This window comes from Populus euphratica, unplaced genomic scaffold, assembly GCF_000495115.2.
Source record: "Populus euphratica unplaced genomic scaffold, PopEup_1.0 scaffold299.1, whole genome shotgun sequence".
Taxonomy (NCBI): domain Eukaryota; kingdom Viridiplantae; phylum Streptophyta; class Magnoliopsida; order Malpighiales; family Salicaceae; genus Populus; species Populus euphratica.
Genome location: NW_011500183.1, coordinates 24,244 through 47,237, shown reverse-complemented (window position 1 = coordinate 47,237; position 22,994 = coordinate 24,244). Strand labels below are relative to the sequence as shown.

At 32.8% G+C, this 22,994-nt stretch overlaps 2 protein-coding genes across 2 annotated transcripts; one reads left to right on the top strand and one right to left on the bottom strand.

Annotated features, from left to right (window-relative positions):
* Window positions 1–333: 333 nt before the first annotated feature.
* Window positions 334–5,531, bottom strand: LOC105111549 (MLO-like protein 1). Its single transcript, XM_011006940.1, has 14 exons — window positions 5,167–5,531; window positions 4,927–4,984; window positions 4,594–4,811; window positions 3,511–3,627; window positions 3,342–3,402; window positions 3,028–3,122; window positions 2,438–2,512; window positions 2,239–2,327; window positions 2,008–2,057; window positions 1,574–1,614; window positions 1,246–1,455; window positions 1,094–1,161; window positions 938–998; window positions 334–824 (listed from the first exon to the last, which is right to left on the bottom strand). Exons 1-14 carry the CDS (start codon window positions 5,281–5,283, stop codon window positions 642–644), a joined length of 1,443 nt encoding a protein of 480 aa, XP_011005242.1. The 5' UTR covers window positions 5,284–5,531; the 3' UTR covers window positions 334–641.
* A 15,310-nt stretch (window positions 5,532–20,841) lies between these two features.
* LOC105111548 (F-box/kelch-repeat protein SKIP20-like) lies at window positions 20,842–22,933 on the top strand. The gene has a single exon (XM_011006939.1). It carries the CDS (start codon window positions 21,266–21,268, stop codon window positions 22,637–22,639), a length of 1,374 nt encoding a protein of 457 aa, XP_011005241.1. The 5' UTR covers window positions 20,842–21,265; the 3' UTR covers window positions 22,640–22,933.
* The last annotated feature ends 61 nt before the right edge of the window (window positions 22,934–22,994 follow it).

Below are 22,994 nucleotides of genomic sequence, written 5' to 3'. Positions count from 1 at the left end.
GCTTCTTCCTCCTTTTGTCTATTCATTCTGATCGACTTGAGACTAGGTAGCAGAAGCCAAGGTAAGAGAAGATATGCTTTAACATCTCTCCGTCTTAAAACATTTTTGTTTTGAAAAAACAGAAAAGAGTGTATGTTAAGTATGACAATCAGTCTATTTGTCAGGTGACATGCTAGCTGTTGAATTATTATTTCTGTCTGTGTTCGACAGGAAGGTTCATTCCTTTGATACTTGAAGTTGGCAGTGAAAGTTGATAGCAGTGGCAGTTGCCAATTTCCATCGACAAATGCATACCTGTTGCCCCTTTTCCTATCTTTCAACGGATACAGATAGTTGTTTTTTGAAAATGGAATTCTTGAATATACCAACACAAGCAAAATATTACAAAATTGTTTGTGAATCTGGAACTTGGAATATAGATTTAGTTGGTAAAACCAAGTTCCAGGTGAGAAATCTATTGCAACCCTTCTTTTCTAGCTGTCTAATGTCAAAAACATCAACTCTCTCAGCTTATATACTACTATATATTACAGAGTTGGCAGGTAAATCGGTTTCTGAGTGCCTCCCAAGGTAGTTCATTTAGTTCCATAGTATGCAGTTCCATGTACAATCTCTCCTGATTTGTTCTCTTCTATTGCGGTCTACTTTGATCCAGCCTTTGCCATCTGAATCAGAGGAGACTCCTCTCTGTGAACTACTTGGTTATGGGTAGATTCATTTGCAGCCTTTCTCAACACTGTCTTCTTTTTTGCTTGCTTAGCCCAACCCACAAGCCCTTCTTGAACATGTTCATCAAATATTGCTTTCTTAAATGAACTTCCCATCTGCATTATAAAAAGAAAATAGAATCACCCCTTCTTAGTCATACATCCTGGATTATTTTTTAACAAGACAACTCGGTACTGCAACATCTTTCGGTGAGAAAATTCTAACTTACCTGTGTCACAATTGCATAGAGTGGTAGGGTACTGTAACTGCAGAGCAACTGAATGAATGCCCTATAAGATGGGATTCACATTAAAACAAAGCGTGTAATTAGAAGTTATGCCTTTATATATGGTAGAAAACACAATAGACATGAAAGTGAATTTACCCTATAACGAGTCTTGGAATAATATAACTAACTTGTCCCATTATGCAGGAGTCGAAACCATATTGTAGCTGTAAGAGATTGTGAAAAATGTCACATATATTTCAGTAGTCATTTGCTAAATGCTGTTAGGAAATGTAGATTTGTGACTTTACCCATATCCAGAAGAAAAATGCCATTTCGAAAGAGTTTTGGAATAAAATGATGTGGATCAAAATAAGAACGATTTTAGGCTTGTTGAACCAGAAGTGATCATCTGAAGGATGAACAACCAAATCCCCTTGGACTGCTACATGTTTCTCGGCGACCTCATGGGCCAACTGAGAGATTACATGCTCCAACTTAGTTCCCACGGCCAGTAGAAGCTGCCAAAAGAGCACCACCATAAAGATTTTCAAATAAATTCTTAAACAACCTCTTTCATGGATAATAAGAGCAAAAGTATAAAATAATAGCAGTATAGGAAACGGTTGGACAGCTTACAATGAAGGGTATGAATGCAATCCAGAAATATGCATGCCAGCCTGCATAACAAAATCAGGTATAACCTTTCTTGCTCAGTAATGACTTTCATAACGCAGGGCAGGATGGAAAACAGAGAGCATGGCATCAGCTTAATTATTACTTATCAGCAAATTGACAAGGCATTTTTTAGGAGTGAGAAAAAGAAAAGGTTTTTGCTTGTCATTCACACATTCTCAGTTTTGGAAATCATAACTTCTTTGCAATCGGTTTTCTCTATTCTTGAATAGTTTTTGGTTCTAAATTGCACGAGTCATTGAAACTACACTAATTGCCAAATTCTGCACTATGAAGCTGCCTAAAAATGGTGTGCTGAGTTACTATAAGAATGCGTTTTAGTAAAAGAGGTGCAAAATGATCCTCTAGTAATTGAAAGGCAATATTAATTAGCTTACCAGCAACATTCAGCAACAAGAAAAGAACCACAAATAACCAAAGATACCAACTGCAGCCGATGAAACCAGAAATTAGTACATTCACTTTGCACAGAAGAAACACTCGTGGAATTAATGATATGCACTTTGAAAAGGATGGAACATGTTAGATTCCATGGAATTAAAGCTCCATGAAGGAACGAACTAATAGTTTGCATTGCATATGATTAGTGGCATATAAAAATCACTAACCTTATTCCAACAACTTTCTTAAAGTCAGCTTCAAGGGCTCGCATCATGTATTTGTGAAAATTAAACTTTAGGTTTCCCCTGCAATGAGTCTGTAGAACAAACCTTTTAAAAATGTGAAGAGTTTCTTTTCTACAAATCTGAGTTTTTTTTTAAGAAACGGATATATAGAGTTTGAGTGTGAATAGAGTCATAAACCCACCATAATGAAGCCAAGTCGCAATGTGATATAATCAGATCTTGTTACCGATGCATAGAACTGCTTGAAAAACGATTGCTGAAAGTAAAAGTTAAAGAGCGAAGCCATTAGAAATATAATGAATCGTTTCTGAGATTTAATCTCATGATATGAAGAATGTCATATAAGAAGTTCATAAAACATGATCATTTAATTTTATCACCCCAGATTAACTGGTGTTTGCTACCTAAGACTGACATTAATTTTGCATAGAGAGGATGGTTTTCCAGCTAAGAGTTATTTCGCTTTGATAAAGTTTCTCATTGGCTTGTTCTGAAACTTGTGAAACAAATTTTTCACACTTAATGGAAAGGCATAATTAATACGGGAATGTTTTCTTGGAGCAATACCAACTAATAAAAAAATTTAATCTATAGAAACTCATCTTTAGACAGGAAATATTTTATGTGAAGCATTTTTTCATATCAAAATCATAATTCAATAATTGGACGAGAAGATTTTTGGTACTGGGCAATGTAGAACAAGTTCAAGTGGTTGTCGTCTCTATAAGTTTTGGTATTCAGTTTATCAAAGTTAGTTATGGAAGGACTTACCAACCAGCCCAGAAAGCAAGAATTCTTTCCAAAACCCAGATAGCGTGTCCGGATAAAATCATGGTCTTGAACATTCGTAAGCTTTGGATCTTGAGCTGAAAAAACATACGCATGTGTAAAAAGAAAATCATCAGGAGCTTGGAGAAAATATAGAAGTGCATCATTTGAGTCTGAAGTTAAGCCAGTATAATCAAGATAAAATTCTCAGGAGAACAAGCATGTAAGATCTTCCAGGTTGAACACACTGGACGTAATGGCTAACCTATTTCAAGGAAAAAATTAATAAGAGAAAGTGAGCTACTAACAAGCAATACCTTGTTCTGGATCTTGTTCCTTGTTCGAGATAGAATCCTCCCAACGTTTCCACTGCCTTATCTGCACCGAAAAAGATATTTAACAAACACTATTCAATATGAGGGATCAGAGAATAATGCTGTAGTTAGGAAAAAAAGAAGAAGAAGCAAGTGAATACGAGGAAATCACCTTAGCACTTCCGAAAAGAATGGTTAGAGCACAGAAAACCACATGCACACAAGCAAGCACGAAGATAAATATATGAAGATGATGCAGTGCTGTTGTAGATAACATAGGAACCTTTCCCTGGAATGTGATCAAAGAGGATAAATGTGAGCCATTTACTTGTAAATATCCATTTACCATCAAAGCACATGGCTACGAAAAGGTTACCAATTCTTTCTTACAGCAGACATGAATTCACACAATCCTGTCAAATCTGTCATTTCATACTTTGTTTATTGAAGCTATTAAACAAAAAAATGCCGCTTGCTTTAATCCGTACTTTAAAGGACTGTTCTCAAGTTTATATTTTAAGTTATACTTAATGAAAACAGCTAGAATTGCATAGGATTTCAGCTTTCAAACACCATTAAGGGACCGTGAGTGGTATCCTGAATACTGGAGAGCATGGATTTGAAGATTAACTGATAAACTATGTCTTCTCACAGAATATATGTGTGTGTGAGATGTCACGAGTAATGAAATTCCGCTGCACGGATACGAGCAATTGAAACTTTAAGAAGAAGCAAATGTAGGACTGATTCCTCCAAAATTAAAAAGGGTGTTCTTGAATGTAGAGGTGTGGATAGAGAGTCAAGGCAGCAACTAAAGTGTCTATAGAAAGAGAGGTTACAAGTTAAAAGTTACAAACAAGGGTACCACACGGGTCATTCAGTCTTTTACGAAAACTCTCTTTTGTTTCATCGACTAGGAAAAGCAAGCCAAATATTATAATCCATATTAAGCATCAAGCATGTTCGGTTGAGGCCCGAACGTCTCCCTAGCTGCTACAAGACTAATATATTCATCACCAAATTCAGTTTTCAATACTGCTAGAATCAATATTCAACCTGATCTTCTAATATTATATAGCTATTCCATCCAAATTCCTGTCCGTTCCCTTTAACATGAGCATGTAAGTAGAGGTCTTTTCTTTTTTTATTCAAAGAAAAAAAAAACAGAGAGTAAATGTAGTTGGCGAGGCAGTATAAGATCCATGTTGCCTTGAAAACCACTCCATCGAAATTAAATTTATTAATTACTGATTACCTCGGGACAAGAATTAGCGGGGGAGTCCTCGGCTAAAAGGCGACGGGAAGTCCCACCAGGAAAGAAGGAAAAGAAAGCCTGGAAGTGGGCGGTAGTTCCTTTAGTTTCTTTCTTGCAGGGCAGCATTTTCTTAGACAAATCCTCAGAAATGCAGATAGTGTTAATTCTGCCTTGGAACACTGTCAGTAGCAGTGATATAAACCCCAAAAGCATCAACTCTGCACCAGCGAAAATCACATTAATCGACTTCTAGATTATAGAACATCAATCTGCAGGATGCCAAACGAATTTCTATGTATGGATATAATGATCGTGAATTAATGTATGATTTACCTTCTTTGATTTTCTGTAAGGCTTCAAAGGGCGGTTTCTGGTGTTTTCTCTTCAATAACTGCAGATTAAGGGATAAAAAGTGAAGATGATCACTTCTACTGCATAGATATAGCAAAAGAGATCGATGATAGAGATCAAAACTGGAACAAAGCATGGTAATTGAATTCAATATATATAAAAAGAAGAGAAGAAAAAACAAGATGAAGAAGAAAAGAAAAGGAAATAAGAGTGATGGATGACCTTGCCAAGGAGGTGAAGGAATCTTTCAACAATAAGAGAAATGAGAACAATAACAGTGCAAACCGCTGCCACAACCCATGTGGGCGTGTACTCTAAGGTTGTCCCTCCTTCTGCCATAATGCTGTTATGTCAATGTATTACTCCTGCTGCTGCTGCTGGTATTCTTCAAATCTTCTTTCTTGTATTGGCTTTGCTTGGATGCATACAACAATGAGATGGGATCGGAGGAAGATCTGCAGGCGGGATGGATTTAAGGAAACAAATGTTTTATTTTATTTTTTTCCAATTCAAACCCGACTGAAATGACCACTTTATACACAGGCCTTCATGGCCCCATTGGATTTCTGATTTCTGAATACGGAGTGGCGCCAAGGTCAGTGCCTTGATTGGTGGCTTGGACCTAAGTAACCTGCCTTTAAGCCTTCCTAATTTCATTAATATTGATCACTCCATTTTTTTTTTTATAATTTTTTTAATCTTTTCAAAGCAGGGTTTGTTTAAGAACTTCATTCCACTTTATTTCCCAAGCTAAGAGTACTAGAAGCCATGCAAGCGACACATCACCATTCTATATAGTTTTTTTTACTCCGCGATAGGAATAGAACTATAATTAAATAAAATAATCATCAAGGGATGAAAAAGAAGGTTGTCTTATATAAGAAAAAGATCTCCTTGTTTTTATATGAATACTATAGAGCTTAACCAATATATATTGCCTGTCTGTTTTATTAATCATTGTAAATCCTAAAACTCTTAATAATTAATAATAGTAAACCGCGTTATATATGTGGTCATGTCGAGAGATGAAGTGGCAACAGCATCCCATGAGCTGCTATTACTACAGATCAATTTTCCCTTTCTAATTAATCGTGATGGCCCCAGAGTACTTACAAGATGTGATTGCAAGGAAGGATAGTCTCAGGAGAGCATTAATAATTAAAATAAACTCAAACCTTGCAAAACACTTCTTGATGATTAGAATAGAATGTTGTTTTCTAAATGATTTTCTATATTAAAATATATATTAATAATTTTTTAATTTTTAAAAATTATTTTAATATTAACACATTAAAATAATTTGAAAGCTCTATAAATATATTAATTTAAAAAAATAAAATATTTTTAAATTTTTATAAAAATATTTTTATAATACAAAAACAAATACGGTTGGTTATTTGTTTGATTGTTTGTTTCAATGAAAAACAAAACAAAACGCGTTTTATTATCCAGATTGGATTGGATTCTCCTGTTAGCATCAAATAATGGATGATTTTATTTTTTTTTCTTAAATCGTTATATATATGTGTGGAGAGGTTCGATTCTTTCGATACATAGAAATATATACTATAATAATATTAGTAGTAACTGGTGGGCAGCGATTGAGATTACAACGTGTTACTATTCGAATTTGGGCCCCCACGATATTAAGAAATCGATCGTATAATTAAACAGGGGTTTATTTTATGTTGTAGAGATGGGATAATTTACGTACTTCGTGCGTTCCATATACTACGATATAGAGGAAGGCTATTTCCAATGTTTTAAATTAAATTAATGTCTATCGGCATTAATTTAGAGATCGATCTTTCTTTCTTGAAGCCCTCCCCTCACTATCTGAACTTGTAATTATCTCCGTTTTCCTGGCCATTCATACTCCTCCATTTTAATCGTATAATTAAGGTGGCTTAATTAATCTTTATGGTGAACATTATTACGTGTTTCATAATTATACATTTTTGAAAGAATGTAACTTTATTGTACGTATTTGTATCAAAGCCAAAATCCCGAGTTTTTTTTTTTTTTTTTTGTATTCTTAACAGCACTTAAATTAATATGGAACGAGCAATGATGATGTAACCATACGAGAAGGCTTTAAATAGTCAGGTTCGCTCAAATTGCATTATTAATTAGCTTCAGCAGCAATTAATTAAATTGTTTTTAGGGTTTAGGGCCTTCGCCTTCCCCACACATTATTGGCAAATTGCTCCCCTGATTGACGGAACAACGCGTGAAGGAAGGATGGACGGACTAAAACTGCCTTTGTCCTAAAACTGTCCCCCGACCGACCACAGTTATGGTCGTCCATTGATGGAAAAACACATGTTATCTCCACCAATTGGAAACCAGAAAACTAGTCTTGCTCCTCACAGTCAGCCACACACACGATGAATTTCCACTTAGTGTTCACGCACTCATCTTCATCTTCAGTTCCTGCTTGCCAGTTGGAAAGACTTTTTACAACTTGTTGTGTGTTCTTACGGATACAACGGGCCGGCGCATTTGTACGAAATAAATAAAGAATTTGATGTTTGTTTGAAATCCCTCACCCTCACTTCTTCCTCATCTAATTTTTGTATGAAATGGGAACAACTTCATCTTCCAACATTTCTTAAAGAATTTGTTTTTACTATTTCTTTATAAATAAAAATGTTCTTATTTCACCTCCATCTAAATGTGTGAGTGGTCATATTTCAAAATTAAATATACTAAAAAAATAAGGGTATTTAATGTTAATATAGTAGTTAATCACAAATTATTATGCTCTTGTATAAAAATTAAAAAGTGTATATTTGGTGATATAAAGCTCAATACATACAAAATAGTCACTTTTAGTGAGGTTTAAGTACTCTTATATAATAAAATTAGTGATTTTTTAAGTAAGACTAGCATTAAATGAGAGGATGAACTTTAATTTTTTTTATAAAAAAATAATATTTATTCTTATTTTTGTATGATAAATATTCTGATAATTAAAGTAAGAATATTTAGATGAAAGAAATTATTAGCCTTTTACTTGAATGGTTTAGATGATATTTATAATCCTTCAATCCTGTTATTTTGATGAAGTGAAGGGGCTAAAGAGTTATTTTCTCCTCACCACATTAATAAAAGATAAATATTTTTTACATAATAATAATGAGAGACAAATATTATTTACACATTATTAATGAAATGTAAATATGGTAGATTCTTAGAAGAGTTTTTGTACATATATAGATATAGAAAAATGAATATTTCATGTTAAAAGTCTTAAAAATAAATAAACAAAATCTTATGACCTTAACATGAGTCTATAACGACCTTTAGACCAATCAGGTTTAGTGCGCAACCAAGTCCAGGGACAGTGGGTTTGGCAGCTCACCTGACTCATGTCCTCTTGAACTCAACACCTAATAAACACAGGGATGTTAGGTTTGACAGCTCCTCAGATCCATATTTGCTTGAGTTCAACACATAAATGACCCAATGATGTTGGGTTTGATAGCTCGTTAAACTTATGATTGCTTGGACTCGACACATATCTAAACTCAAGGGCGTTGGTTTTGCAGCTCGGCAGGCCTATGATTGCTTGAACTCAGCACGCAGTTGATCCAAGATGGTTTCGGCAACTTGGCGGGCCTATGATTGCTTGGACTCAGCACGTGGTTGATCCAAGACTGTTGAGTTCGACAGCTCATAAGACCTATAATTGTTTGGACTTGGCATGTGGCTGAACTCAAGAACCTATAATTGTTTAGACTTGGCAAGTGGCTGAACTCAGAGGTATTGAGTTTGACGGTCAAACTTACATTCATTTGGACTCAACACGTGAATGATCTAAGGACGTGTGGTTTAGAAGCTCGTCAGAGCCACAATTATTTAGACTCGACACATGGTTGAACTCTCGAGTGTTGAATCTAACAACTCACTAAACTCACATTCGCTTAGACTCGATACATGGCTGAACCCAAATATATTGGGTTTGGAAGCTCGCCAGACCCATGCTCGCTTGGACTCCGCATATGGTTGAACTTAAGGGCATTGAGTTTGTCAAATTGTCAAACATATATCCACTTGAACTAGGTATGTGGCTAATCCAAGAATATTGGATCTGACAGCTTATCAGACTCATGTATAGTTAGACTCAACACATAGTTAACTTAAGAATGCTGAGTGTGACAGCTGGCTAAATTCATATTTTCTTTGATCTAGTCCATGGCTGACCCATGAACGTTTGGTTGGACAGCTCACTAATTTCATGTTTATTTGGGTTTAATATGTAATTGAATCTAAATATATTGAGTTTAGAAGCGAGTAAACCTATGTTATTTAGACTTGGCATTCCATTAAACCTAGATGTGTTGGGTATGAATGTGGGGTGTGAATGCAAACCTCCCTCGTTTATCAATCAATCACCAACTTAGGGAAATATTGAATAAAATGGATTGCAATTAAACTCACTAGCTGCTCATCTCGTCATTAACAAGAAAAAAAGTGGTGGATTTTTAAGTGAATGAAAATCCTACGTGCAGAGTTTGTTGAAAGAAGGACGAAAGGGAATTCAAAGCATAAAATGGATTGCAGAAATAGTTTGGACGGGGGCTAGACTTATTATAATGGGTGGTGGACCTGACTTATGGCCGAACTTCATTTGATAATGGGCACTAAGAGTTGGGCCTTACTTTACTCATGACTTCGACCTCCCCAGGGCAGCCGCACCGCACAAATAACATCATGTGTGTGGGCTCAAGCCTTTGAGGCTCAGGATCCACACCGTAATGGTGCTATCAAGTTTCAATGCCTTGAGGTATCTCATAGGTCATTATTTGCTATCATTTTTTACTATTATTAAATAAAAACAGGTTTTTTCTTCATTTTTTGTTTGTTTTAGAAAGAAAAAAAAAACCACAACTGATTGTTAAGAACTCTTTAAATTCAAACAGATTTATCTATCAGATTGGATTCAGATATAATAATAATAATTCAAACAGGGTCGTCGGGGGCGGCTGCGCGGCGATCATGCTGCATGAATCATGCAATTAGATGCTCTGGGGTTATTATCATTAGTATATGTGGATAAAATTTGAAGGAGGAGCTCCTAGTGACAGCTAGCATGCCATGATAAGAGCTAATAATTAAGCTGCAGTACTCACTCTCCCCGGAGGCATATTCTCCACAAGCATGTTAATTTCCGGTCTTTCCACTTCTCCGGAAGTTACGGTTTAATGTTGCTCCTTAATTCCTTTTAATTTATTACATTTCAATCTCATACTTTATTCTTATTGCATTATAATCCCTATTAGTTGAGAGAGAAAAGAGAGGGGGGAGAGAATAGTGAATCAACTGTAGCGAACCAACTAGATTAAAACATATACCATTTTCATAATTTTAAGGGATGCATGGGTTAAGGACTGCATGTACCTCTCCCTTTCTAGTTTTTTTTTTTTTTTAAATCTAATTATTAAGACTTGCATCCAAGAATATTATTTTTTTAATAAAAAATATACAAGATCCTTGTAGGGAATGTGTCTTTAAAGTTGATTAAAAAAAAGGGATCTAGCCTTTGTTGATGTACAATCTGTCTTGATGATATTTTAACCATTGATCGATCCAATCATAAAGAGATGGAGTGATTCTGCATGCTTCTTCTTGTTTTGCATTTCTTAATTAGCTCCTGCACTGTCATGATCAGATGCCTCTTAATTTACAAATAAATGGGTACATTAATTAATTATTGATTGCGTGTCTTTCATGCGCAATAGATAATTAAGAACGTCAGTTGAAATGGATTTGACAGGTTAGGATATGACAAAAACTATATCCATGTATAATCACGATGTCTTCAATGAAAAAGAAGTTGTCGATTCATAATTGTCATCTCTTTTTTGAGAAGATGCAATTCACGCAAACAATTGATCACATGCTACACGCAAACCATTGACTTTCAAGGGTTCAAATGAAATACATCTCGAATACACAACCGAAATTAGCGATCGACTCTATTATTTCTCTTTTAAGTTGCCGCCGGGCAAGGATGGATATTAACTAAGAAAGTTGCCGCCGGGCAAGCGCTCTCTCTCTCTCTCTCTATATATAGATATATATATATATATATATATACTGTAGAAATGAATCGTAAAAAATGAAATACATCTCGAATACACAACCGAAATTAGCGATCGACTCTATTATTTCTCTTTGCTAGAACATCAATATGATTAAGGTTCTGGTGTCACCAAGAGACAAATAAAAGGGAACAAGTGCGCGCCTCTCTCTCTCTCTCACATGCTACACGCAAACCAATGACTTTCAAGGGTTCAAATGAAATACATCTCGAATACACAACCGAAATTAGCGATCGACTCTATTATTTCTCTTTTAAGTTGCCGCCGGGCAAGGATGGATATTAACTAAGAAAGTTGCCGCCGGGCAAGGCTAGCTCTTTGGATCTAAAAAGCCCCAAAAATTATTTAAGAATTAACGTCTCCTAGCTAAGGTCACTTTCGATTTGTTAACAACCTTGAAGTTCACGAGGTAAGATATAAAAAAAACACCAATATAGCTTATTATGTGTTGTATACTTGGTTAAACTCTTTATTCTAATAATTTGGATTATTTTTTCTAGACTTTCATCTTGTACTTGATAGATCAAAGTGATTAGTGTTTAATACATATAAAAGATTTTTTTTATATAGATTTTAAGACTCTCGGATGTTTAAGTAGTTTTTAAAAAAGAAAATACAATAATATTTTAAAAAAATAAATTTAAAAAAATATATTTATTAAAAATATTAAGAATGAATAGATTGTAAACTTGAAATTTAAAAAATTCATGAAGTATTTATAGCTATAAGTCTTGTTTTTTATAGAAAAAAAGGACTAGAATGTTATTTTGTCTTGATAGTATTGGTGAGAGATAATTATATCTTACATATATATTAATAAATGATAAGTATTTTTACATGTGTATTAATGATAGAGAAATATCTCTCTTAAAAAAATATTAATGCGATGGAAATGGTAGCCTACATATAGACACACACACACACTCTAGGGTGTAGAGGGAATGAAATCTAAAATGTTTTATGCTAAGTTCAGGGATTATTAGGTGCAGGCATTAGGGATGATCATTTTCAATTCGGTTCAGTTTTTAAACTAAAAAAACTGATCAATTGAGATTTATATTTTTTAAACTTATAAATTAAACCGAACTGACTAACCAGTTCAAACTGACCATTTCAGTTCATTTCAATTTGGTTTTTTCTTTAAAAACTGGTTGGACCTGTTTCCATTTAATTGGGTCTTTTTTTAGTGAGCTTAGGCTTTTCTTAACATGTTTTGGGTTCAAATTGACTACTTTGTAATTGTTGTTGTTGCTACTACATTTGTCATTCACTCAATTGAAGAAGTTGAACCAGATTATAAAAGAAAGCTGATGGAGGATTTCAGTAAGTTAGGGGAAAAAATCAAGACTACTAAACAAGATTATGTTATTGGTTCTATTAGAAAAACAAGACATTTTTCTAATAGAAAAGTGATCGTCACATGTAATTGTCAATAGCCGAGTGAGAACTTCAAATAGCAATTCACATCAAAACAAATAAATAATTTCCAAGTGAAACTTCAGCTAAAAAACTCATAAAAAAAGACAAAAGGTAATAAGAAAATTCCTACCCTGCTCAAAACCAAGTTGTTCCTTTTTTATGAGTTTAATGAACCAATAACTTTCATACACATACTAATGAGAAATTCAATATTAAATTAAGTTGTGGAAACCAAATTAGATTATTGAAAAAAAGTAATTTTTTATCTATTTATAAACAATTCAAGAAACCCATTTTTTAAAAAAAAATTAAAACCCAAATCAATTTTTTTAGTGAATACCAGCAAGCAAGTGATGAAAAAATACCTAGGTTTTTTCAAGTCCATTCACACAAAACTAAAAGAGAGGAGAGGGGGGGGGGGGGGCGACTAAAAAAAGGGGTTTGATTGCAAAAGAAAAGGAAATTAAGAGATTAAAGTTTCAGATAAAAAACTAAAGCTTTTATACCTAAGTTAGAATTGGGGTTGAAACTTGAATTGAAACGATGCGATTTGATTTGATTTAATTGGTTTTAGGTTTTTTAAAGTGAAATCGAACCAAATTAGATTTTTTTATTTTCTAATTGGTTAATTTAGTTTTTTTTGTTTGGTTTTTTGGGTTAATTGTTTTTTAATTATTTTTTTATTTTTTTAATCATCACTGACAGACATGTTACTGAGACTATGAGTTTAAGAGGTTTGAGAGATTTTTTAGGTCTGGGTTTATTAAGTCACAAGTATACTTGGCCAAACAAGGTAAGGTACCTTCCCACCTTTATTCCTTCCTTGATTTCCTCCGCAAGAAACTATTTGTCCCCTTTGAGAGTTGTATTTTAGAATTGCATTGTAGCTGTCTATATATATATATTCCCAATTATTAATTAATTAAGCGATCGATAAAACCAAGCCAGATACACATAAGATGTACTAATAATTTATTATATATTTATATGGACCCAACCTAGTAAAAGGTCGTTTGTTTGCGTGGTTATTTTTACATTTAAAACAATCACAATAAATGTTATATTTAATTATATCAAAAAATATAATTTAATTTTAGTAGGTCCATATGAATTCATATTTTACATGTAAATTTGAGAAAGCAGCTCCTTACTGCTTTTTAAAATTTAGCGTTTATGTGCACAATGCAATTCATTTGCATTGTGCATGCAAACAATGCAAGTGAATTACACTATTGTACTGTTCATGTAAATAAATTTTTAGTGTGTTTGTTTTTGTATATTAAAAAATAATTAGTTTAGAGTAAATTAAATTTACTCTAATTGTCATGTAAACAATATTTTTTTCATGAAAAAACTAGTGTAGTGAAAAAAATAGTGTAGAGTGAATTAAATTCACTCGCAATGTAATATCAAATCAATTTTATTCTTGATAATATTTTATCTAATTTTATTACACGCTCAAAAAATTATAGAAACTGTAGTTCTTATCGAATGAATTTTGTACGTAATGAAATTGTAGATGGTTTAATAGAATAATAAAAAATAATTTATATAAAGTATTATTTATTTCATAAAGTAATAGCAATAGTTAAATCTACAACGTTTAAATTAAAAATCATCAATATTAATATATATATTAAAATTATTTTATAATTTAATTTCAAAACCATTCTTAACCAAATACATTAAACTATTTTTTATTTAACTTCAATTTCAATCACAGTTTTAATCAAACATATATTTTCCAACTCAACCTCGTGTGGCTAGCTTAGCTAATTAATTATGTCCCACGGGCCATCGATACCATCCATTACCAGGTTCATGAGCATTCCAGGGTTCATGCTTCATCTAGTAGCGGAAGAGACTTGTTTCCTTCCACTGCACCTGAATTCGAACCCTGGCGTGCATGCCTGTCACCCCTACAATACTTTACATGTCTACTGAATTTGCAGGATATTCAATGAGCCATGGAGATTAGTCATGGTGCACGCAAGCTGGTCCAGACACCCCACGTAAATCAAAAATAAAAAAAACAGGGGATTGATTAGTAGAGCGTTTGCGTTTGGATGTTGCCGGCGTGATTGCTAGCTGGTGAGTCAGTGTTGACAGGACGCCATTCTTCAAGCAATAATGCATGCCCCGTTTTCTTTTTCACGTGAAGGGAAGCCGCTTTCGATTCCCCTTCTAGAACCCCTTGCTTTGCGTATCTTGGATCTACTGAAAAAACACAATTCGCAACGTCCATATAATTTAATTACAAGCTTGCAAGTATCGTTACCATATAATTAAGCTTGTACATATTATATATTCTTCACAACAACTACTTATAAACAGATATTACTTTATTCAATACGTGTAACTGGGATTTATTTATTTATTTATTTAATTTCTTAAGAGAGGTTATAAAACTTAACTAAAAAGGATTAATATTTCCCTATAGTGCATGCTATTATTCACTATAAATAAATTTATTGTGGATGCATTATAAGTGTTTTCATCATGGACTATGAGAACTTTTATCGTAAATTGTAAGAATTTTCATTATAACACGAGTACTGTGCACTGTAAGTGCTTGCACTATAAACTACATTGTTTGTGGAGACATTTGAGGAAGCTACAACTTGTAGGCTCCCAGCACTAAACTGCAAGTGCGTCCCCTAAGACTGTGCACGTGTGAAGCTTGGGCTACGTATTTGAGGCTAAGCAAACACAGCTCCACTTTAACACTTGGTTTACTTTTTTTTTTTGGTGCAGCCCAATCACCACATGGTACTTGAACTGCACCCAAGAGCAAGCAAACCACACATCAAGTGACCTACACTGTGATGCGGGCTTAGAATGGTACTGTCCATGCTCCACATGGTACTTGAGTTACTTATACTTTTATGGTGCTTAGTCCACTTGCTCTTGGGTGGAGCCTAAATGTTATATGATATTTGGGTTGTTAATATTTTTAGTGTAATTATAAGTATTGATATTAAAAAATATTATTCTTAGTTTTTTTTATTATTTTTTTAATATAATTAATTTTTAGAAAATCAACAGTAAAGATATTATTTTTTTATAATTAATATTAAAAGAATTATTATATTTTTTCTTAATATATTTTTTTCCATATGATTGATAGTATTGGTGTTAAAAATATTATTATTTTTCTCTTAATATTATTTTTTTGGTATAATTAATAATAAAATTATTATTATATCTTTTCTTAATATATTTTTTTAGTATAATTAATATTATTAGTATATTGATGGATATAAGTTTCTAGTCCAATGAAAAAAATATTTAACCACATTCACGCTACGATGTTAACTTTGTTTTTCTCTTTTTTTCCAGTGCTACGAAGGTAAGTTGCAGCCTCAACCCTCCCATAGCAAGAAAACAACATAATATTAATAAAATATTAATATTAAATTAAAAAATAAATATATAAAATTTAACAATCAAAATATATTATTCATGAAAAGACTTTATTACTTGATATTGAATCCGTTGAGCATGTTGCTCATGCTATATATATATCTAGGTGAAGAAATTTGCTCGAGATCCAGAGTAATGCTCCATCTTGTCATAATTGCTTAACTAGTCATAATTTCTTTTTTATCCTTACACGTAATGTCATGCAAAACATCACTCGTATTGATATCGACTGGAATGTGATATTTGTAGCCGAACTGTTGCATTACCCGATCCAGACAATATAGCCTGATCATCTCAAAACATATTAGCAGAACCATTGTTATACATATATCTACCCCGTTGGTGCAGACAGTTGGAGCAACAACTAAACTTTTTTTCAAGCAAGGTATCTAAATGACCTTCAAATTATAAATTAAATAAATATTAAATAACAATGATTTGGTGCAGTTAATTATTTTATTTAACGTTCAAAAAATATTTAGATAGCATGTTGTCTATCAAGCTCGTTTCGATAAAATGTTATCACATGTGATGGATTATTTTAAAAAGCTCGTCCAGCACACCACCTAGAATTATAAACATGTCAGTTTAATTGTTTTTTTCAAAATTTCAAGAACACAATATATATATAATTACAAGAATAACATCACAAATTCATAGTAAAATAATTCGAAGGCAAATTCATAGCAAAATAATTTAATTCCAATAAAATATTAGATTTATTAACTTACCAACAATTCAATGAAACATATAATTTGTCATAATCTAACTATATTTATATTTCATTGCATGAACATATATATATATATATATATATATTTAACTATATTTAACTATATATATTTAACTATATTATTAGCCCGATTCTAACAGTATGCAAAAAATCCTTAATTTAAACTTAATATAAATTAAACGTAACACATAATTAATTAAAATAATTAATTTTTCATTGATTTAATTTATTTTTATATTTAATTATATCAAATAAATTTTAATTTAAATTAATTTATCATTAATTCAATATATTTTAAATTATTTAAACTAACCATAAACTATAAATTTAATTAAAATAATTATTTAATTTTAACCGAATCAAATATAAATTAATAGCAATATAACATAAGAAGCCACGAAAGCCGGCATAAAAAATATTCCTGTTGGGAGTGAAGGTACTGTCTTAGAAAAAGACACGGTCAAAGTGCACTGCTGCTGCCTTGGACACAGTGCACGAAATCTACGGGTTTTGTCGTTAGGGAAATACCAGCAAATCACATGAAACCTGTTCTGTGTCCTTCTTCTTTAAGGAGGATGGGATTGGGGCATGCCGGCCGCTTGTTTTTTCCCTCCCTCATAATTTGTGTATAGTATTATAGTTATGGTTAATTTTAAAATAAGTTTTTATATTAAAATATATGTTAATAATATATTTTTTATTTTTTAAAAATTATTTTTAATATTAATACATCAAAATAATTCAAAACATATAAATATATTAAATTTTAACAAAAATATTTTAAATTTTTTAGAATACAATTTACACTATGTCCTAAACATGTGTCTAATTCGTGTAGCCTTGCTCCATGAACAAACAAAATTAATACGGTCCTGCTCCTGCTCCCCATTGTCAATATACATTCCATCTTCTCTAGCAATTATAAGTTCTAGATTCTTTCTCATATCCTAAAAATGAATGGCTAGTATTTAATTCTCAAGGCATTTAAGCCTTTCTCATTTATAAAACTTAATTAATTAATTGTTTTGTATAGATAGATTTAGGTCCCTTCTTTTCCCTTCTTCTCTTAAGATCAAGCCGATACACATACACATTAATTAATGCACGGTCAATTAGATGTTAATCTTAAGTTAAGGCAATAATTGATGCATGTTGACATGTTTACCAGTGGGGCCCTATATATATATATATATATAGCTTTGGTTACCTAATTAACCTCGGAAAATCACACAGGTTCTTTCGTGCTCTTTTTAAAAGACAAGAATTATGAACCATCATCCTAGATCATTTTCCCGTGTTATGCCGTGTTATATTATGCTGCATATCAACTTTTTTTAAATGCAATAAAAAACATTAAGAGTGTTGGGATTATTTTATAATGCTATTAAATCTGGAAAAAAAATATATTAAAATATGTTAACATGGGTCTTCGACTTGCATGAGTATACAATAAAATTATATAAAAACTAACTTGATATGAATTAATTTATTTAATAAATTTAAATAAAATCTAAATGATTTATTTTTATTTAAAAAAATTGCTATTGAACTATAAAATTACAAAAAATTAATAAAAAAATAAATAAATAAAAATTCAAACTACATAAACTTTTTAAACTCATAACTTGGGTTACCAGACTAGAGTTATTATACATGAAAAAACAGTGAAACTCAATCCCTAATAAATTTAATATTATTCTCTACTATTATTATCATCATTATTGTTAATACCATTAATATAATTATTGTTGTTGTCGTCGTCGTCGTCACAACTTATATTATTATCATTTTTATTCTTGTCACTATTATAATTATTATTTTATTGTTATAACAAGCTATTATTACTATCATTATTATTACCATTAATAATAATATTATTAGTGCCATTATTATTAGTACTATTATTAGCACCACCACCAATACTATCATCACTATTACTATTACTACTATTATAATTATTATTATTAGCATTATTATTGTTGTTGTTACCATTATCACTAATTTCAACATTATTATTTTGATTATTATTAATATTATTATCATAATTATTGCTGTTATCATCATGATTATTGATATTTTAACCCCCACAACCATCATAATAAACTATTACTATTATTATCATTAATATCACCATTTTTATTGTTGTTATTATTATCATAGTATTATTAGTATTATTGTTGGTTTCATATTACAATTATTGCTGTTATTATTATTATTATTGCTATCACAATTTATTACTATTATTAATATAATTATCACCATCATCACCACTATTACTATCATAATAAACTATTATTAACAATATTATATTAGTAGTATTGTTAGTAATATTGTTAGCTAGCATCATCATCATCATCATCATCATTATTCAAATAAAAAAATCATAAACTTGATATGAAAGATAAAATTAAAAACCATAAAAACTTTAAGGTAAAGAAAAAAATAAGAAATAAAAAGGTACCAAATTGAAATTATTATTATTATTATTATTGAAAAAATCATAAATTTAATTTGAAGGATAAAATTAAAAACTATAAAAAACTTTAACAGAAGAGCCAATAAAAATTAGAATTGAAGGATTAAATTGAAAATACATAAAATTTAACAAAAGAGAAAATGACCAAACTAAAAAAATACAAACTAAAAGAATAGATTATGAAACACCAACAACAAATATATCAATAAAATATAAAATTAAATCATAAGAATAAAGACCAAATATAATAACCAAAAAAACTAAAAAAGGATGTAATTGAAACAAAAAAAATTTAAGAAATGAATTAAAACAAAACAAATAAATATAAAAAAATTAGGTAAAAAAAAAAGAGTTTGAATGGCTGATATGGAAATTTAGAGAGCCGAGGAAAGAGAGAAAAAAAAAAGCGTGTTGGCAACTAATCGGAGGTTTGACAAGCACATGCATCGTACAAGAAGACAAAAGAAACTAAGATGAATTTAGTGACATGGTAAAATCAATTTTTTAACTATTGAATTCAACACACATATCAACAACTTTTAATATTTTTTTTTTAACTGTCTTACCCTCATAACCCAAGCATAATTATAGAAAAAAAAAACCATTATCCAATTATGAATTAGCCCTTAAGTCAAGCCTTTAAAAATTAAATGTAAGAATAATAAAATAATTATACTATAGCTAAAAATGTAAAATGCCTAAAAAAACCCTAGACCATAGTTAACCAATTATTTACTTTTAAAAACAACAAAATCATTGTATTGTGCAAAGGATTAAAGAAAATACCAAAACACCCTTTAGCAATTCACAAATGACAAATGAACCAAAGAAGAAGATTATTTTACCCATGAAAGGCAATTAAATGAAAGTTTTTTGAAAGGACAAAACCATCCATTCACCATTATGATCCATCATAGATAAAAATATATATACAGTGAACAACCCATATATTTTAGTTTTTCTTTTAATTATTATATATAAAAAAAGTATTTGAAGTAAATGTGTTAGCGATATAAAGAAGGAAAACAATAATCGCTAATTGCTTCATGATCGAACATCATCATCATAGACGTCCATCTCTTTATTTTTGTAATTTTCTAATAGTAAGATAATAATAGAGAGTGATTGAGATTGTGGTTATAGTTATTTTTGAAAATAATTTTTAATTTAAAATATATTAAAATAATATATTGTTTATTTTTTAAAATTATTTTTTACCATCAATATATTAAAATAAATCAAAAATATAAAAATAATTTTTCATAAAACATCACTTAAAATACAATTCCAACCAGCTCCATAGTTACCTGTAGTTATGAGTTTAAAGTTAAACAACAGAAACTATTTAGGTGGTGGCCAAGTGGTAAGAACTTGGGATCAAGGGGTTTGCTTCCTCTGTGGTCTCAGGTTCGAATCCTTGGTTGCTCGTATGTTGGCCACTGGAGGCTTACATGGTCGTTAACTTCAGGGCCCGTGGGATTAGTCGTGGTGTGCGCAAGCTGACCCGGACACCCACGTTAATTAAAAAAAAAAAAAAAGTTAAACAACAGAAGATGCATGACATGGAGACATGACAATGAACGATGGAGATAGAATGGCTATGAACATGGGCTTCTAGAAGATATAGATTTTATGAATTAAATGGGATTGCTAATGTGGATCTGCACTCAAGTATGAGCAGGTACAAGTGGGTAGGGCAGCTGATTAATAAAATCTTTGCGAGGTTTGGCGTCCACCACCACCACCACCGAGCAGCTGAATATCATTCATTCACAAATAACAATTCAACTCTCCTCTCCTCTATATATAACCACAGCAGCCTTCATTCATTGCTAGTATTTGCTAACCCAACCCTCAAACTAAAGACCATAGCTCTCTCCCTGTATATATATATATATTCGCGTGCGCGCGCGCGCGCGCATGCCTGTCAGTTTTTCCCTACATATTTTACTAGGTAAATTACCCTTCATTTTTCAAATCTTTTCTTTCTTTCACGGAACCCCATTGAGAGCATTACTCTACAACCGTCCTTGTGTCTCTTAAATACAAGCCGGACTTATCTCCACTAATGTCCAGCTAGCTAGCAATCTCTTCTGCTTCTTAAAGTATTTTACTCAATACAGAAAAGAAATTGTTCAACAAGAAGGGATAAAAAACTTAAAAATGGAAGAAACAAAGACTAGTATTATCAAAATACAAAAAGCAGTGGAAGACGATCAAAAGCAGCTGCAGCAGCTGATTCCAGGCCTGCCAGATGAGATTTCTATGGAGTGCCTGGTGAGAGTCCCTTACCAATTCCATTCCAATATGAAATCAGTTTGCCACACTTGGCAACACTTGATTTCCCATCCTTCCTTTTATCAACAAAGGCTTAAATCTGGCACTTCTGAACATCTTGTTTGCCTTGTCCAACCTCTTCCCCCGATAAATGACTCCACCACCACCACTACTACTGAATATGATGATAATCCCCTTGATAGCAACAGCAGCAACAACAATAAAACAACCAAAAACGAAGACAAGCAAAAGCAGCAGCAGCCCATTCATAGCCCACCTCAGTATGCACTGAGCATCTATAATGCCACGCATAACATCTGGCAGAGGACAAGTCCTACAGAGGGATCGGGAATTCCTATGTTCTGCCAATGTTTGGCCCTTCCATCCTCTGGAAAACTTCTCCTCTTAGGGGGTTGGGATCCCATTACTCTGGAACCAGTCCCTCATGTATTCATCCTGGATTTCATTGGAACTACTGGAGCTACCTGCAACTGGAGACGCGGAGCTCCAATGTCAGTTCCACGCTCTTTCTTCGCCTGTGCTGTCATTGGATCCTCAAAAGTGTGCGTAGCAGGAGGCCATGATAGTCAGAAGAATGCATTGCGATCTGCAGAAATCTACGACGTTGAGACAGATCAATGGAAAATGTTGCCTCATATGATTGAAGAGAGGGACGAGTGTCACGGACTGACTTGGGAGGGGGATTCCAAGTTCTGGGTTGTGAGTGGATACGGCACAGAAAGCCAAGGGCAATTCAGGTCTGATGCTGAGTTTTATGATCTCTATACTGGGTATTGGTCTAAGGTTGATGGGGTTTGGCCTTTCTCGAGTGCTAGCCCTAGAGGAACCCCGACTGCAGTTTGTGTCAACAGGGACAAACACCAAAGTTTGTGGCTCTTGCGAGGTAACCAACAGCAACAGCAGCAAAGTAGAGAAGTAGTCAAGGTCAGTGACACCATTAGACTGGAAATAGTCGGTTCAATTCCACTTCCAAATTGCATTACCGGAACAACCCCGTGTGTGACTACTTTCGATTGTGTTGGCCAAGAAGGGGGGAATCACAAGAACAAGCATCGGTTGTTTGTAATGAGCGGCGGTGGTGGCAGGGGATCATCGACACTAGCTTGTGGCGAATGTGATGGGGAAGGGGCATTCATCTCCGATGGATATAGCAATGATGGCACCATCAAGTGGAACCACATCCACACTCCTGGTGAATTTTCTGGTTTTCCATACTCAGCTTCTTCTCTCATAATCTGAGAATAGACGGCAAACCAAGTCTTTTTTCCATATGCACTGTGGAGCCAGTTAACTAGACATCACCTTTGAACGGGGCAAATGGCAGGGAACTAAGAGTACTATGTGCTGAACATTTCCTTTTCTTTGTTAAGCCAAAAATCTATGATCCGAGTTAAGTACGCGAGCATGCATGCGATGACAGATGTTAGAACAGGAATGCTGCTGGTTACTTTCATGTTACTATCATTACTACTGTGGTTTACATCCCCAATGCTAATCCATTCTTCAAGATCAAACACCACCATTGTCAAACAACACACCTCCCGTGAATGGAGGGAGGGTCTTGGGTAAGTTCTCCATCTTCTGGGCCAAACCC

Bases quoted from the DNA above. Each gene is read 5' to 3' on its own strand.
- LOC105111549 (XM_011006940.1), bottom strand. From the start codon at position 5,283: ATGGCAGAAGGAGGGACAACCTTAGAGTACACGCCCACATGGGTTGTG. The intron at 4,812-4,926 runs GTAAATCATACA...TCGCTGGTGCAG, and splicing joins CTTACAGAAAATCAAAGAAG to AGTTGATGCTTTTGGGGTTT. The intron at 3,123-3,341 runs GTATTGCTTGTT...ATGTTTTTTCAG, and splicing joins GGAACAAGATCCAGAACAAG to CTCAAGATCCAAAGCTTACG.
- LOC105111548 (XM_011006939.1), top strand. From the start codon at position 21,266: ATGGAAGAAACAAAGACTAGTATTATCAAAATACAAAAAGCAGTGGAA.